Here is a 14,874-nt window from a genome sequence, read left to right on the forward strand (position 1 = left end):
TAAATGGCAGAGTTGTGCATGGACATAAAACAAAGAACCCATGCAAAATATGGCTGCAATTCAATTTGTTTTTAAAATGAATTCAAAGTTGCATACTCAGGTTGGCCAAGACTCTAATAAGTCAGTTGACAGAGGTCTTCATGGCATTTTTTTACCAGCCAGAATGATGAAGGAAATTACCTTACAGTACCAGTGGCAGTTTCTCCTCATTCCCAGGCAAGGGTACTCTGTTAAGCATGCATACTGAGAGCAGTACCAAGGAAGTACATGTCAATGTATAGGCTTCAGCTTTTATCCTTTATTACGTACACAGCAAAGAAGGCAGCATTAGACACACGCACAGTGTGTTACACCCACTCCATCCACGGCACACGCACACGCACACACACAGCCTTAAAAAAGTGTCGGTGATAAGGAACATATTATAAAGGTTGTGATCTTTATCTCTAAGCCCCTGAGCTTCTTCTTATGGTTAGGTGAAAAGGCAACAAACAAGTCTTTCCTTGCTTTATAAGTGCTTTGTGCAACGATGTCCATAGAGGTCATAAGTCTTTTTGGGAGGAGTGAATGTCTTACTCCCATATTCACAGTCTCCTATCGCTGTTTTTGCAACACATAGTTTCCAGTTATGTTCAGTTGTCATAGGCGGCTAATATAGCTCTTGCTCCTGTGATTAAAGTTAGGAAAGGTTCTGCAGATCAGAAATGAAATGCAGGCCCGTCTTTCTCTCAAGAGATGTCATCTTGGTGACACTGCAGGACTAGAGAAGTTACCAGAATTTCGTGGGGACTGAAGAGGCACAGATGAAGAACTGGGAGACAGTTTTCTTGGGCTGCATAGATCACCATTGTGCAACTTCCACAGAAGTTCTTCATTTTCCATTGACAGGCGTTTGTTCACTTTTGATTCTTTCTCTAGTGACTCCTGTAAAACTGCTTGCTCTGTAGAAAGTTGCCTGCAAATAGAAGATTTACATCAGAACACATAACCCAATTTGGAGGCTGCAGTATTAAAACTTAAAGAAAGATTTGAAAGTGCATAAGCCTTTGCTTGGCTCACAACTGAATTCCAGCTTTAATTGGAGGACTGAGCATGTTCTCATTCTAGCTATATTTAAACTGGTAGCTTACAGAAAGCAGGAGAAAGTCCCAGTAAGAAACATCCCTAAGGACCAGAAAAAGCATCAGAAAAGTGAGGCTTAAAACAACATGTGCTTTTAAACACCTGTGCTGGAGCATTTGGGTCTTGTTGCAGGCTCAGCTCAACATGGAAGCTGCAGATTTCTTCACACCAAAAGAGTCTGGCCATCCATTTAAGCAACTGCTAGGAGGAGCTCAGACCAGTTTTATTCATGTTAAATATTACTGTTACTGCTAAATAAACCACACTGATCTAAACTGGGGACAAATCACTCACTGAAGTGGTTATAAGTATGACCTAAGTCTAGCTTACGAGCCAGTAATACTTAAAAAGGTCAATCTTTGTATGATGGTATTTCTGAGTTGCTTTTTCTTCCCTAAAATATTGGAGTACTAAGAACATAGTAAACCTTTATCCCCTTTCAAAATGTTCCTGCTTGTTAACTGTAGAAATGCACATTTGTAGAGATACAAGTGGGGAAGAAATTGATGTGTTCTTTCACAGAGTACTAAAAAATTGCCTTCACCAGTACTTCAAGAGAATTTTCTTTCTTGTCACAGGAACCCCTTCCCCCGATTAAAGGCATCTAAATGTTCACAGATATTTTCACCTTGAAAGCTCCATGTGTTTGTCCATCCGAGCTTTTAATTCTTCATTTTCTTGCTGAACCTTCTTTAATTTATCCATTAAGATGGTGTTGTTCTCCACCTTGGAAAGAAGGTCACAATTTGAAATAAAACCCATACGTGCACTCATCAAGCTTCTGACTGAGCTATCAGAGATGTTGGCAATCTGGAGTTTGCAGAGCTTGTTACAGTACACACAAAAACATCCTACTTAGCTTATCCTTGCATAACACTGGCGCTTGGCCACTTGTGCTGATGAGATGCCAACAAGGAGGATTGCTGTTAACCAGCACATTCCAGTAATTTCTGCCAGTGATGGGCAGTTTTAGACACTGTAGTACCTTTCTAGACAGAAGACTGTCTAGAAATAACACGACAAATTCAAGAATTCCCCTGATAAACAGCTTTCCTTCTTGCTTTTCTCATTCCACATCACTGCTGGAGGACATTATCAAAAATAAAAGGAAAAACTGATTAAGTGGTTGCATGGTCCAAGGCCTTTTACACTGAGGCCAATGTCTGCTGGAAAAGATGAAGGTTTGCTAGCAATTTGCCAGTAACTGCAGACTAGAGTAACATACACTGCTGCACAATACTGAACAACTGACATCAATGTGTTCCTTTGTATCCAAACCTCTTTCTATACTTCCTCATTAAAGTCTTGCTTAAGCAAGTATTACAACAGTGTTCAAAGGCCCCACCCAGGAGGAGGACCCTGTCCTGTCACAAATAACAGCATGCTAAGGGATTACAAGTCCTGCCTCTGAAATTGAATTTTCATGTGGAATTACACACAGGTCAAAGAGACAGTCACACAGCTAAACAAGCAGCTTAACACGTAAAATGATTGGCCTAAGCTAATCAAGACTTACTCCACTTCATATTTGATCCCTTCTTGTTAAATTAGGATCATTTCCTTCCTAATGCATTCCTGACACTGCAATCTATCTTCCATACCACTTGAGCAATGTAGCAGGTAAGGATTCTGTTCTTTAGGGGAAGAGGCTCCCAGATAACTGTACTAACATAGCAACAGTTTCGGCAAACCAGCAGTTGTCTTAATGACGTTAAAAGGTCATTTAGAGCATCGGGTCATTTTTTTGTTTGCCTCTTGACATATATCCCAACACTGTACCTGCAATGTGAGCATGTCCCATCAGGAATTCCTGTTTCCTTTTAAACAAAAACTATGAATTCTTGCATGTAAGTCTGTCCAGCCCAAGTTCATTATAGGAACACAAGTCAGAGACACAGCCCCAGCATGCCAGACCCAAGGAATGCTCACCAGCTTTTCCATCTTCATTAGCTTTATGTCCTGCTGATGGAGTTTCTCATTCTTGATCTCCAGCACTGCTTTCAAACTTTCCAGCTCCTGTTCCAGGTACATAATCTGTGGGTTTTTCTGAAAGATTGCCAGAGAGTTTGCTTAGTACCCTGAATTTCAGGAATAATTTAGATGTTTCTCTGCTATTCTGAAAAAACAAGGAAATAATTACGGTAACGAGTTACTTGTTCTAAATGAAATCAAGTCAAACACCAGAATAAATAACAAGATCTGATATCACTTTCTCTTTGTTTTTTGTTTGTCCTTCAGGGTAGGTGGACAGTTGCAGTTGCTTCATCAGAAGCTGTTCAGAAAACACTTAATGCACAGACATGAAAAACCCTTGTGAATCAAAGGAAGGCATGAATGCTGTCACAGCAAAACTTGTTTCATAGGAGTGCCCAAAGGCCTTAAGGCTAGGAGTTCCAAATTTTATTTCATATTACTCATAACCCATCCCAAGAGATAATTAGAGTAAACATTTGAAGAGTTTTCAGGCACTGGAATACTTCAAAAAAGCACCAGAATTTTAAGTTCTGAACTTGACTGTAGCTTATGTTCCCTGGTTTGGGTCTGAAAGTAGCTGGCTCATAAGCAGAAATTGAAAGTTTTCAGCTTTACATTCTTCTGAAGCCTGAAAATGCAACTATACATAAAAATTTTGCACTGGTACACATCCACAACTTATCTACAATATAGCAAGATAGGACTTTTTTATTTTTCCTTTTTGTATTGTTTTCTGGGAGGTGGAAGGGAGATCAGGAGGAGGCCGCAGCAGGGTAAGATGTGGCTGCCTCAAGGACCTGTTTTCCAGAGTAAGCAACCATTCAAACACTGCAGAGTAAAACAGATTGTCTGCATTTCAAGGCAGTCACAGTCAAAAAAAGGGAAAATAGAGCAAATCTGAGTCCACTTCCAGATAGTGAGAATGGAACATGAGCTGAACTCAATCAATGATTAAGCATGTTGTGTAACTAAGTTTATCTTCAAAATCAAACAAAACTTGTTTCAGTGCATTTGGGTAAGAACACAGGTGCACTGCACTGAGTAACAGCTTCACTGCCACAGCACAAACCTCGGACAGGAGGGCAGTGCCTGCAGCCTTGTGGGGTGTGGGCCCACAGGCACAGGGCCAGCACGTGTCACAAGTAATGGGGGCTCCATCACCGAGGTCATTCTCCTGCTTGTTTTTAAGGCCTGTTGCAGTAGTGGTTCTTGTTTAGCTTTTGAGAAGTCAGTGTGAGGGTGAAGCATGCTGTGTGAGGGTGATGCATGCTGTGCTGCCTCAGTGAAGGCAGCAGATAATCTGTTCCTGTTTTGTGACTTTAACATGGAATCTAGGAGCTAACAAGGAAAGCAATCCTGAAAAGCTGAAATGTTACAGTATGTTCAGTATTCACTTTATTTTCTTTCCCTCAAGTCCAATGGTCTTAAAATGTGTTCTTAAAGTCAAGTCTGAGCCCCCACATTAGCTACTCAGAGGAGAACACACAGGCAAATAAAAAGACTGAAAGGCCTACATCTTTTAGCAAAAACCTGCAATATCAAGTGACACTACCTAAATGATACCAGAGAGGTGGAAATACATCTCTCTCTTCAAAGGGCTATTGGGAATTCCAATACTGCAGAATTTGTGCTTAGTACAGAAGAGTATGCTGAGTCAAACTGGTGCTTTTCCAAAGACAAGTCTCAAGCTTATCATGCATCTTATGCTGCCAGGAAAGCACAAAGCACATTTGCAGCTATGTAAAGGCACTTGACTATTGCTCCTTTAATTTAAGCAACATCTGAGCGTGCCTGTGGAATTACAGCTCAAACTCCCGCTGCCACAGCAACATATTGTGGGTGCAGATCTTGTGGCAGCTCTGTCCTGCCACTAGAATAAGCAATAAGAGAAAACAATACAGAACAAATTCCAGTGAAAACTAGGGCAACTTCCACTAGAGGCATCCTAACTGAGGCTTTAAGCATGGAATTTCTTTGTGGAATAAACAATACCACTGGTATTCCACTTACTTCTGAGTAACCAGAAAGATAAGCATGTTTGTGTCTAAGCCCCACCACCCAATGCATAAAAAAACTCTCTCTCAGAACACATTTCTCTCCCAGGAGCATCAGAGGCAACAGCAGCCTTGGGAGGAAAGGCAGGACACAAATAAAAGTTTCTTTGAAGGATAAACCAGGAAAAAGAAAGAATCAACATTTGAATAAATGCATTAGAAATGAGCTTTGCATTAGTGATGCAAGCCCACACTGATCACAGCACTGTACAACAGTTACTGACTGTGCACAAAAATGCTGTGGGTACAACTCCTGTACACACATGAGTCTTCAGTTTAGCTTAGGTGGGCTATTAGTTACACCTCTGACTTAGATACTCAACAGCTTTATAGAATTACAATGGTAAAGTTAATACACAGCATCACAGTGCTTGTGAAAAATGTCTGGCTGATGAGCCATTTACAAAAAAATACTACTAAGTATGGGACCCCTATCAGGCTTCATTGCAAATTTTTTGCATTATGCAATAAAATAAACCCAGGCAAGATCTGTTCATCCACATTACTGTGGAAGATCAAGACTTACGAGATTGGCTTTTTCTTTGGCTATTTGTTTTTGTTCTTCTAATTTCAGCTTCTCACTCAGAGAGTTGTTTTCACTTTTTAGTTCATCGATTCTTTTCTGAAATGTAAATATATTGTATCATTAGGCCAAGAATTCAGTGCATCTATCCAAACTCCTTTTCAAGTTTTAAACTGTTGCAATGAACCCAGCCCTTAACAAACCTCCAGCAACTCCTGCTTCTCTTTAAAGGAATCTTCAAGCGACTTTCTTTCAGATTCATGGGTACTCTTGAGCTCTAAAACAAATTATTTTTGCAGATTTTTAATACCACACAAGACATGAAAATTCTTTTTGAAAATAAACAGCTTGAAGAGCCAGCCTACAAATATATGCATAGATACAGTTGATGGCAACACAGAACATTTATCATTAACTGATGTAAAGCATTTATGAAGTATCAGATTTATTCCCACTTCAGATTTGCGGATTGTCCCCTCACATATCCATTTCATTAGCAAACAGCCTGTCCATTTTGGGAACATCCATCTGCATGCAACAAATGGACTTACTAAGCACAGGTCACATCTGACACAAGTTGAGTTTATGGAAGGAAACAAAGCAAAAATTGAAATTGTGGAAATTGAAACTTCTAAAAAAACATTTATTTTCCTACTTTGGATGCCATGCAGAGGAGATTGCTCTTTGAAAGCAATAAAAGCATGACCAGTCTTCAAGACAAAAAAAGTATCACTGAAAACTTAGCTATCAAGTGGAGTGGAAGGAGGATGGAAATCATCATCATTTAAATCAATAAGACACAATGTCATTTAAACCTGAGCATGTCACCACCCCCTCCCTGAAAAACACCTCTGCCACAGTGTACAGTACACAGTGTAGGATATTTCTTAACATATCCATGTCGTTATGGAAGGCACACAACCCTACTCATCCTCATTTTCAATTCTGAGGTGCTCCTTACAGAACTAAGGGGTGGGAGGAATTATTCCATCACTTGAGATTTTGAGGGCAGTTCAGGTGTCTTTTACTGCAAGAAAAAGTCACTTTCACTCAAACTGTTTATAAAGTTTCATTCACAATTGGATCATGGTTTTTGCTGTATGTAAAATAAGACTTGTCAGTTCCAACGGAAGGAGTTCAGCCAAAGTTTTTAAACATTAAACAAAGAACAGCGAAGGGGACACAATGATCAAAACATCTGAATACTTTTGTTTGTGACTAGCAGTACTATAGCATATGTACTTAAATACAAAATACTTGCCTGAAAAAGAGGATTCATACTCCTTTTTCAGCTCCTCTACTTTTTCTGAGTGCCTGTTTTCAAGTTCCAGCTTAAAGCTTTCATGTGTGGTATTTAAATTGTCCACCTGCAATATGACAACATGATTTTTCTCCCCTTACATGTATCAACTTAACCCTTGTTTAAAGCATTGTTTCAATGGCTTTATGCACTATGTCAAGTATATTTAAAATGGTCTAGCCGGATTCAAAAGTAGAAGCTAAGCCATGTATAAGACTTAATAAATGAGAATGATGCCCTACAGTTTACCACTACCAAAGGAAAACGTGTGCATCTCTCCCAAGCATTGAGTTGCAAAGCAAGTTAAGAGGGCAGGTGTGTTTCTAGAAATCTTAAAACTCAAGCTGACCCAAATAGCCCATGGAGCTCTAGAAATAAGTTAAGCTGGCAGAACACAACCAGTCTCCACCACATTTAAACATAAGCCCAAGATCTGTACAGCTTAGTGTGGTAGTATTTTTTATTGCCGCAATGAAGTGGAATTTCACATTAAATAACTGTTATTAGCAAACCCCAGGATTCTCTGAAGGCTCATTTGTAGCAGAAAGCAGTTGCTAGAGAACTTTTCTACTTTGGGTGTTACAAACCTGCTCCTGGAGTTGGGCTTTATACTTTTCAGCTTCCTCAATGCAGATACTTCGGAGTTTCTCACATTCTGCAGTGTAAAACTGTTTAAGCTTCTCCTCCACCTCAGCTAAGTCATCATTATGTTTCTGGTTTAACTTCTGCAAATACCCTTCATAAGCAATTTGCAGTTCATTCCTGTCTCTTTCCAATTTCTCACAAGCTGCAGAAGTGGTTACTGAAGATGTCAAAAGAAAAAAAGAAAAGAAAAAGAAAGGAATTGGATCAAGTTCAATACAAAAGTCACATCTTCATTTACAGGTATTAAAAACAGTGAACACATTACACAGTAACATGGTTATATACAAAGACAATTATGATTTATCCGTTAAATGTGTGCCTCCAAGGACACATGAACAGATTTTCACAAAAATATCAAATTCCATGTTTCTTAGGCTGAGAATGAATTGAACCCAGCTAAGCCAGGAGCCTACATAAAAAGCACAAGTGTGGCAGATTGACACGACATGGAAGGAGGAATGTCTCATGAGAGACACTGAAGAGCTCCAATAAAACAATTAATTGTATTTGCTACTTTACCTTATTTGATCCCATTCAGTAGAATATTTGTCGGAGTACTTCACTTTTTGACATAGAAACCACTTAGCTAAATTTGAAAGTCCTAATTTCCTAAAAACTGCATGTTTAATGACACCCATACTCAGATATACAGCAAAGAAGCAATTCTAGCTTGACATGGACCTGATACAGATCTGCCAATCTGAAAGGTACCCTCATGTGTTTATGCATGAGATATTTAAATATGCAAGACAGAAAATGGTTTTAGGCAAAAAGTGCAGAGTATTAAGAAATGATAAATGCTCTGCAACTCTCTTTACATCTGCATTAACACAGGTCTGCTAAGAAGGCTGCCTAAGTTTGTCTCCCCATATTTGCAGCTGCTTGCTTGAAAGGCAAAACAGAAGTTAGCAACTTGCATTTTTGAGTTTGAAATATAGATGCCCAAGTCCAGCCAGCCAGGCCTGAATGGGAGGAGTCATCCTCCTACTGTTTATATGACTGCAGCAAATGCCTGATGCAGTTCCAGCTGCACCCAAAGCCTGGAAACAAGGTGAAACAGCATCTCTAACCCACGTGTGTGGTCACTGACCTTGTGCAACACTGGTTCTGTACAGACTCTATAGTGCTATGGTTTAAAATAAATTAGTCAGATGAGTGGCTGTTTAGGAGAAAAATCAACTAAAATGTTAACTTGATCCTCAAAGGCAGAAATCATGCATGCATGCACTTCACAGCAGACTGGCACGCTGCCCAAACAGTGTAAATATAAACTCTATATAAAAGCATGGGAAGAGGCAAGGATTTCTGTACAGGCAGTACAGGAAATTCTCATCACAAGAGTGTTTGAATCTTAAGATAAATAAATTACAGTATCCTCAGGGACTGATTCCCAAAGTAGTAATGGGTCAGCTGAGGGGAAAGCAGCCTGCCCCAGCGGAGTGCCTCAAGTTACACGTGTCTTACTGTCCTTTGCTACAGCTCATTAAAAGCATGTGAGTAACCTGATGGATGATACTCTTTTAAGGGAACTGAAAATAATCTTGGACCTGCTGCCATCACTTGGAACCTGCAGTGGAACTAGAAAGTGTTAAGAGAGCGAGCTGTACTGCATGGAAATCAATCTACATGTGTGTCTACCTGAATCAGGCTTAACAGCAAGCTTAGCTATGCTGGCTCTGTGCAAAGGATGTGCTGATCTGGACAGATTTAGGCCAAGCTCTTCATTCTCTGACTGGCAACGATGCAACAGAGGCTCAACTGAGACCTACCACAACATTCTCTGCAACTCAAGCAGATTTCACAGTTTTTGCTACCTTCTGCAGCAGCACCAAAAGAAGTTTTTGCTCCCCTATCTTTATTTGTTTCAGAAACTTCTCTTACAACTGCTCCCTTAGGGAAAGGGAAAAAAAATAAATTAGCTTTCACACTACTACCACATTGCAGTGGCACAAAGTTACTCAATATATATACTCTGCATTGCCACATTTTTGGAGAAGAGGTAACACCATTGTTAGGGGACACTGTATGACAATGCCAAGAACCAGGCAGCAAGCCAAATGGAGGAGTTACACAGCCAACCACGTGCAGATGGAGCTGACCTTCTGCAGCAGAGTAAGGGCACAGCTGAGAGGCAGGCAACTTGCATGGCTCAGCTGGGGAAACTGCAGCAAAATGCTTCGAATGACCCACTTCGTTTATAACCAACAGAGGAAGAAGCATCAAATTCTTTATTTGCAAGGCCAGAGCTATTCATTTGCCTCCAGTTAGCCAGAGGAATTTGCTGCCTATCATTGCCTTATCTTTAAATGTCAGCACGCAGAGCTTCAGATGATGCAAAGCACTTCAGAAAAAAAGCAAATAGCAAACCACGCCTTTGTCAAAGAAAACAGACACATCAGTTCCCCTTCAGGCAGTTTGCAATTCAGATTTATGAGAGGACTAATGTTACAAAGGCAAACAAAAGACTTTTGAAACTTGCACTAGCAGTTCAAAGTTGTTACCATAAAGGAAACTCTGGCCTCCACAAAGCTGGAGGCTGCAACGCTTCCTTGCACATCACAAGCCTGACTTATATCCCTGCCATCCAAACAAGAAGCAGAACTCCAACACAACCTGGGAGCTCCCAGTATCATGGTGGTGCAAGAAACTGATCGTGGTTTTTCTTGATTTCAGGAAAAACACCAACTAAAGAATTGTTAATTTGAAATTATGAGATGTCCCATAAACCAAAGCTTATCTAAATACTTGAGATTGAAATGGGTGCAGCAAGTATTTTGCACAGTCCTGTCCCTCTGCAGACTGAATCATTTATTTTATGACTGCTCTACTTTTTTTTAAGAAAATTGCCTTTTTCATGATTTGTCCCAAATTCCTTAATATGGCCATGTAGCCACTGGCTAACCAAAGCTGATTGCTGCTCAACTGAAGAGTAATCTCACTGAACTCATGCTAAACTTGGAAGAAAAACTGGTAAATAGAACATGTGTTTTTCCAGTAGCAAACACACAAATCTATTTCAACTTCTCGTCCACTTCAGAGATACCTGAAGTGCATCCTTCGTAGTTTTTGTACAGTAATACTGTGTTTCCTTTCCCTTCTTGAAGTGCTTTTCTCTACAACTCCACATCTTTAGAACACAAACCTTGAGCAAAAAAAAAAAAAAAAACAACAGAAAACAAATGGTCCAACTGCATTTCAGGGAAAAATCAAGCCAGAGAGATGAATAGATGCACTACTTGTCTGTCTGTGAAGTTTGCTCCATTTTACCTGCAACACTAAACAGCTTTAAGGATAGTGTATATGGAATGCTATACTTGGCAGCCAGAAGCAATCTTTTTACTTCTTTATTCATATAGCATAGCCATTAATTCATTTTTTCCCCTCCAAATATTAATATTTTTCCTCCACTTGGTTGTCCCAACTTCTCTTCCCAATCATACAACTGTCTCTCCCTGTATCAGGACAGCAGGGAGCAAGATTAATCTGTGGTTTTAGGCTTCTTAACACCTCTAATTATAAATGAAGAGCCTCATTCTTTTCCATTCAACCATGACCTTTAGAAATCATGAAAAGTTTCTGAGATTTGGTAACAGCACATTTTCAGAGCAGAAGTGCTGGTTTTGACATATAAAATAACCCTTTATTTGTAGTAGTTAACATCAGCCACTTGCATCTTGGGTATTTCACTACAAAGCTTTTTAAATGCCAAAATCATCAAACAAATGTTTGCAAGAGCAGCATGGAGAACCAGGAACAGGCAACTCCTGCACAGCGCAAACAGCAGCACATCCAAACCACAGCAACAGTGGCTGCAGCTGAAGGAGAGGACTACAAAAATTGTCTCTGTATCTCCAAGAAAGCTATTTTGTATTTTCACTAAAAGTAGCCAAGAGATAAGACCTTGCAAGTGTGCATCTCCTTTCACTTTTTTTCCTTGCTCTAATTATAAAACCATCATCCAATACAGCCCTTATGGCTAAACTGCTTAGCTTAAACAGGTTTGAATTTACATTCCCCTAAAGCTACCATAACCATAGCTCTAAGATAAAATACAATGGGTTTTTTGAACCCTGAATTAAATGGTTTGCAAACAGTAGTTATCTTCATAAAATTGTCCAAGTCACTCACTGGCTTAGTGATGATTTATGAAAAGGCATTAGACTGTCTGAAATTCTAAACCACAGTTCACTAGGACAGTAAACTGTCAGCATTTTAATAGATGTGGGGGATGTGAAATGGGGATAATTACCACAAAAAAAGCTCAAGTATTTAGTACTACGTGATATTACACTGCACTAACATTTAATTGCTCAAACCTTGTATTTCACACTGCAAGCTGTATGTTCTCTTGACCAGTAAATCTACTACAGACAGGCTCATTTCCTTCTCTTTACAATATATATATTTATATCTATATAGTAATTAATTTATGGTATTGGCAGATTCTCAATATTGAAAATTCTTCTTCCCAAAAATGCTTTCAAGTTTATGACCAGGTTTCTCTTCGTTCTCTTTCTGGTGTTACTTCCATAATAAGACTAATTATAGAGGACATTAAACCACATTGCATATTTTTGTTCTTGGGCAAGTTAGACAAGGCAGGTAGCCAAAGAAGCCTGCTTTAAGCAACATTTAAGCAGGTATGATTGAATAAATAACATGAAGCACTCAATTCTCTGCTGGGAAGTAAATTCATATCCCATGTGCTGCAAACACTACAAGTGACAGAATGTTCAAGCAGGCAAACAGGCAAGTCTGTGAAGTGTGGCAAGTCAGGCCCTGTCTCAAGTGAGTGAAAGAAGCATCTACCTATTAAGTATTTTTAATGATCACCTTAACCTGAAAACCGAATCACATTCACTGTAAAACACAACAGTCTCTTCTATCTGAACTTCCAAAGCATCTTGAAGATAATTTAGTAATAAAAAAGAACATGAAGGTATTCTGAAGGAAATACATTTAGCAATTGCCATGCAGCAGCTGGAGGTGAGAGGGAGGGGTTTGGCATTTGGCTGTCTGTCCAGGGTACACACAGGCCTCTCCAGGCCACGCAGAAAGGCTCAGCAATGGAAATGTTCAAAGGGCCAAGGTTGGCGCCAGCTGAGTCAACTTTGCACCTGCTATCTTGTACAGGACTCAGCTGGATCACATCCAGCATGGCTGCAAGGAGGCTCTGAAACAATGTGGAGTGCAATTGATTTAGAGGAACAGTTTCATACCTCTCAAGAAATATGCAGCCCTTGCAAATTCTACTTACATAATTAAACAAATAATTAGAAGTTTACGTACTAGCTTGCATCATAAGAGAAACAGTTAACAAGCAGGACATCCTTAGCTGCTCCAGGCTCCCAGAACTACTGTGCTTTCATTTAAGCCAATATCAGTAAACCAGTAGCTGGAGATTTTAAGGAAGCCCAAGTTCAGAACCCAACTGTTCCTGATTTTGAACTCCCTTTGGAAAAGCCCATCCCCAAACACCTATCACTGCTAATCCTTGTGCATGTTTCCAGCTACTGAGAGCAGAAAGCATTGCCTGGTAACCATCACCTGGCTGGCACAGTCACATTCTGGGACAGGAATGCCTATTTAAACCATTTAACAAAAAAGTATTTTGGTAGAAATGGTCATACACAATAACCCTGAAAAACAGACCATTTGACAGCAAGTAAATTTGGTCTTGCAAGGTAAATCAAGGAGCTTGGGAACATGCACAGTTAAACGTCAAAGTAAGAAACTGAGAAGTCTAAACTGCACAAGCATCAGGATACCCTCAAACTCAGCAGCATGCAGAGAACAGGCTCCACTGGGCTGTGCAGACCCGGTTCCTCTTCTCAAGAGTGTCTGTCCCCAGACTGCAAACCAACTGGAAACTGGGACTCCACAAATGGCAACTGGAACTCCACAAAACATCTACATGGCCAAACTAAGACTCAAACAGCACTTATCTTTCCCAGCAAATGTATGCTTAGATTGTACTGTGAATGAAAATCCACAGTACTTACGTCAAAACAGTCTATGGAAATCTTAAGTTCAGCCGAATCCATTTAACAGTGTCAATAGAAAGCTGATTAGCAGGTATGTATTTAAGCAGATTATTTTCAGATAAAGCTACTGTTTTAAGAATGCTTTTCTCACACCTTGTCAACAAATTATTAATTTAACTTCAAAAAAAACCCCAAACCAAGTTCCTTTTGAAGGTAGACAGAATTGAAGACCTGGATAGTTTTTCATTTCTATAATGAAATCCACTCCCTTTACATGCTGAGGAGAGCAGTACAGACAGGCTAGACATGTGACGTGGTTAAGACAAAGGAACTGCATGAAGATAAATAAATGCTTCATGAAACCATGGTCTGGAAACCTTACAAAGGAAGTGAGCCCCAGGCTGCCATTCAGATGCTCCTGCAGAACTGACCCAGGAAGGTCAGCTCTGTGAGGGGAACAGGTGACAATGGCATCCAGCATCACATCAGCTAGCATCCCTGGCTGAGAGCTCTGGGCACTCGGGTGTCACAGATCCATCAGGCACAGTTGCATTTGAAGTTTTTTCAAGTTATCAACCTACTGAATGGCACATGCTTGCAATGGGAGTCTCATTTATGAGCTCATCAGGCTGCTGATCAAAGCAGGAAGATAAGTTTATGGAAAGCTCATTTAAGCATGAGGCATCCTTACAAAGAGCTAAGCATTCAAAAAAAACCCGAACTCCACCAAAACCCTCAAATGTGGTAATGGCAAAAGTGTTGGCCAGCTTTTTGGTCTACCCATCTAAGCAGAATTTTCCCTTTCTAGGTAAGTGATAAACATAGTACATAGGTTGATAAAGGAAAAATAATGTTGAAGATGCAAGCCTAGAGAAGGAAAGAGACTTTTTTACTCTGACAGCAATCCTTCTGAAGTAATTTCCTTGAGGTAAACAAATAGGGTTGCTCAGAGAATCACATCAAGTACATAAATAGAAAGAAATCTGGTTTATAAAGTTTATAAATCTGGTTTATAAAGTTTATAACACAACTTTTTAGTGATCCAAGAAGGCCTTTTCCACATTAAAACTCTAGTCCTGTTGTCACTTTAGGGTAATAGAAACATCAGTTGCAGCTGATGGGGGACACAACCTTGCACCCTGCTACTCCTTCCCTTTTCTCTGCTCCAGTCCCAGCATTCCTTCAGTCACATACGGAAGTCAGGGCAGGCAGCTTTGGCAAAACAGCACTACCAGGCAATAGTCTCAGCTGCCTTAGGTCCCCAGGCAGCTC

At 40.0% G+C, this 14,874-nt stretch overlaps 1 protein-coding gene across 5 annotated transcripts in view; it reads right to left on the reverse strand.

Moving 5' to 3' along the window:
• Positions 1 to 278: 278 nt before the first annotated feature.
• The window catches only part of MTUS1 (microtubule associated scaffold protein 1), a 116,358-nt gene continuing 101,762 nt past the window's right edge, over positions 279 to 14,874 (reverse strand). For all 5 annotated transcript variants that reach the window (XM_064710465.1, XM_064710464.1, XM_064710466.1 and 2 more), the window contains 7 exons: positions 7,561 to 7,775; positions 6,935 to 7,040; positions 5,877 to 5,950; positions 5,677 to 5,772; positions 3,052 to 3,168; positions 1,751 to 1,848; positions 279 to 955 (listed from right to left, as the gene is read on the reverse strand). In XM_064710465.1, coding sequence (XP_064566535.1) covers positions 739 to 955; positions 1,751 to 1,848; positions 3,052 to 3,168; positions 5,677 to 5,772; positions 5,877 to 5,950; positions 6,935 to 7,040; positions 7,561 to 7,775 — 923 coding nt within the window. In that variant the 3' untranslated portion in view covers positions 279 to 738. The remainder of the gene's footprint in view (positions 956 to 1,750; positions 1,849 to 3,051; positions 3,169 to 5,676; positions 5,773 to 5,876; positions 5,951 to 6,934; positions 7,041 to 7,560; positions 7,776 to 14,874) is intronic.

Source organism: Zonotrichia leucophrys, chromosome 4, assembly GCF_028769735.1.
Source record: "Zonotrichia leucophrys gambelii isolate GWCS_2022_RI chromosome 4, RI_Zleu_2.0, whole genome shotgun sequence".
Taxonomy (NCBI): domain Eukaryota; kingdom Metazoa; phylum Chordata; class Aves; order Passeriformes; family Passerellidae; genus Zonotrichia; species Zonotrichia leucophrys.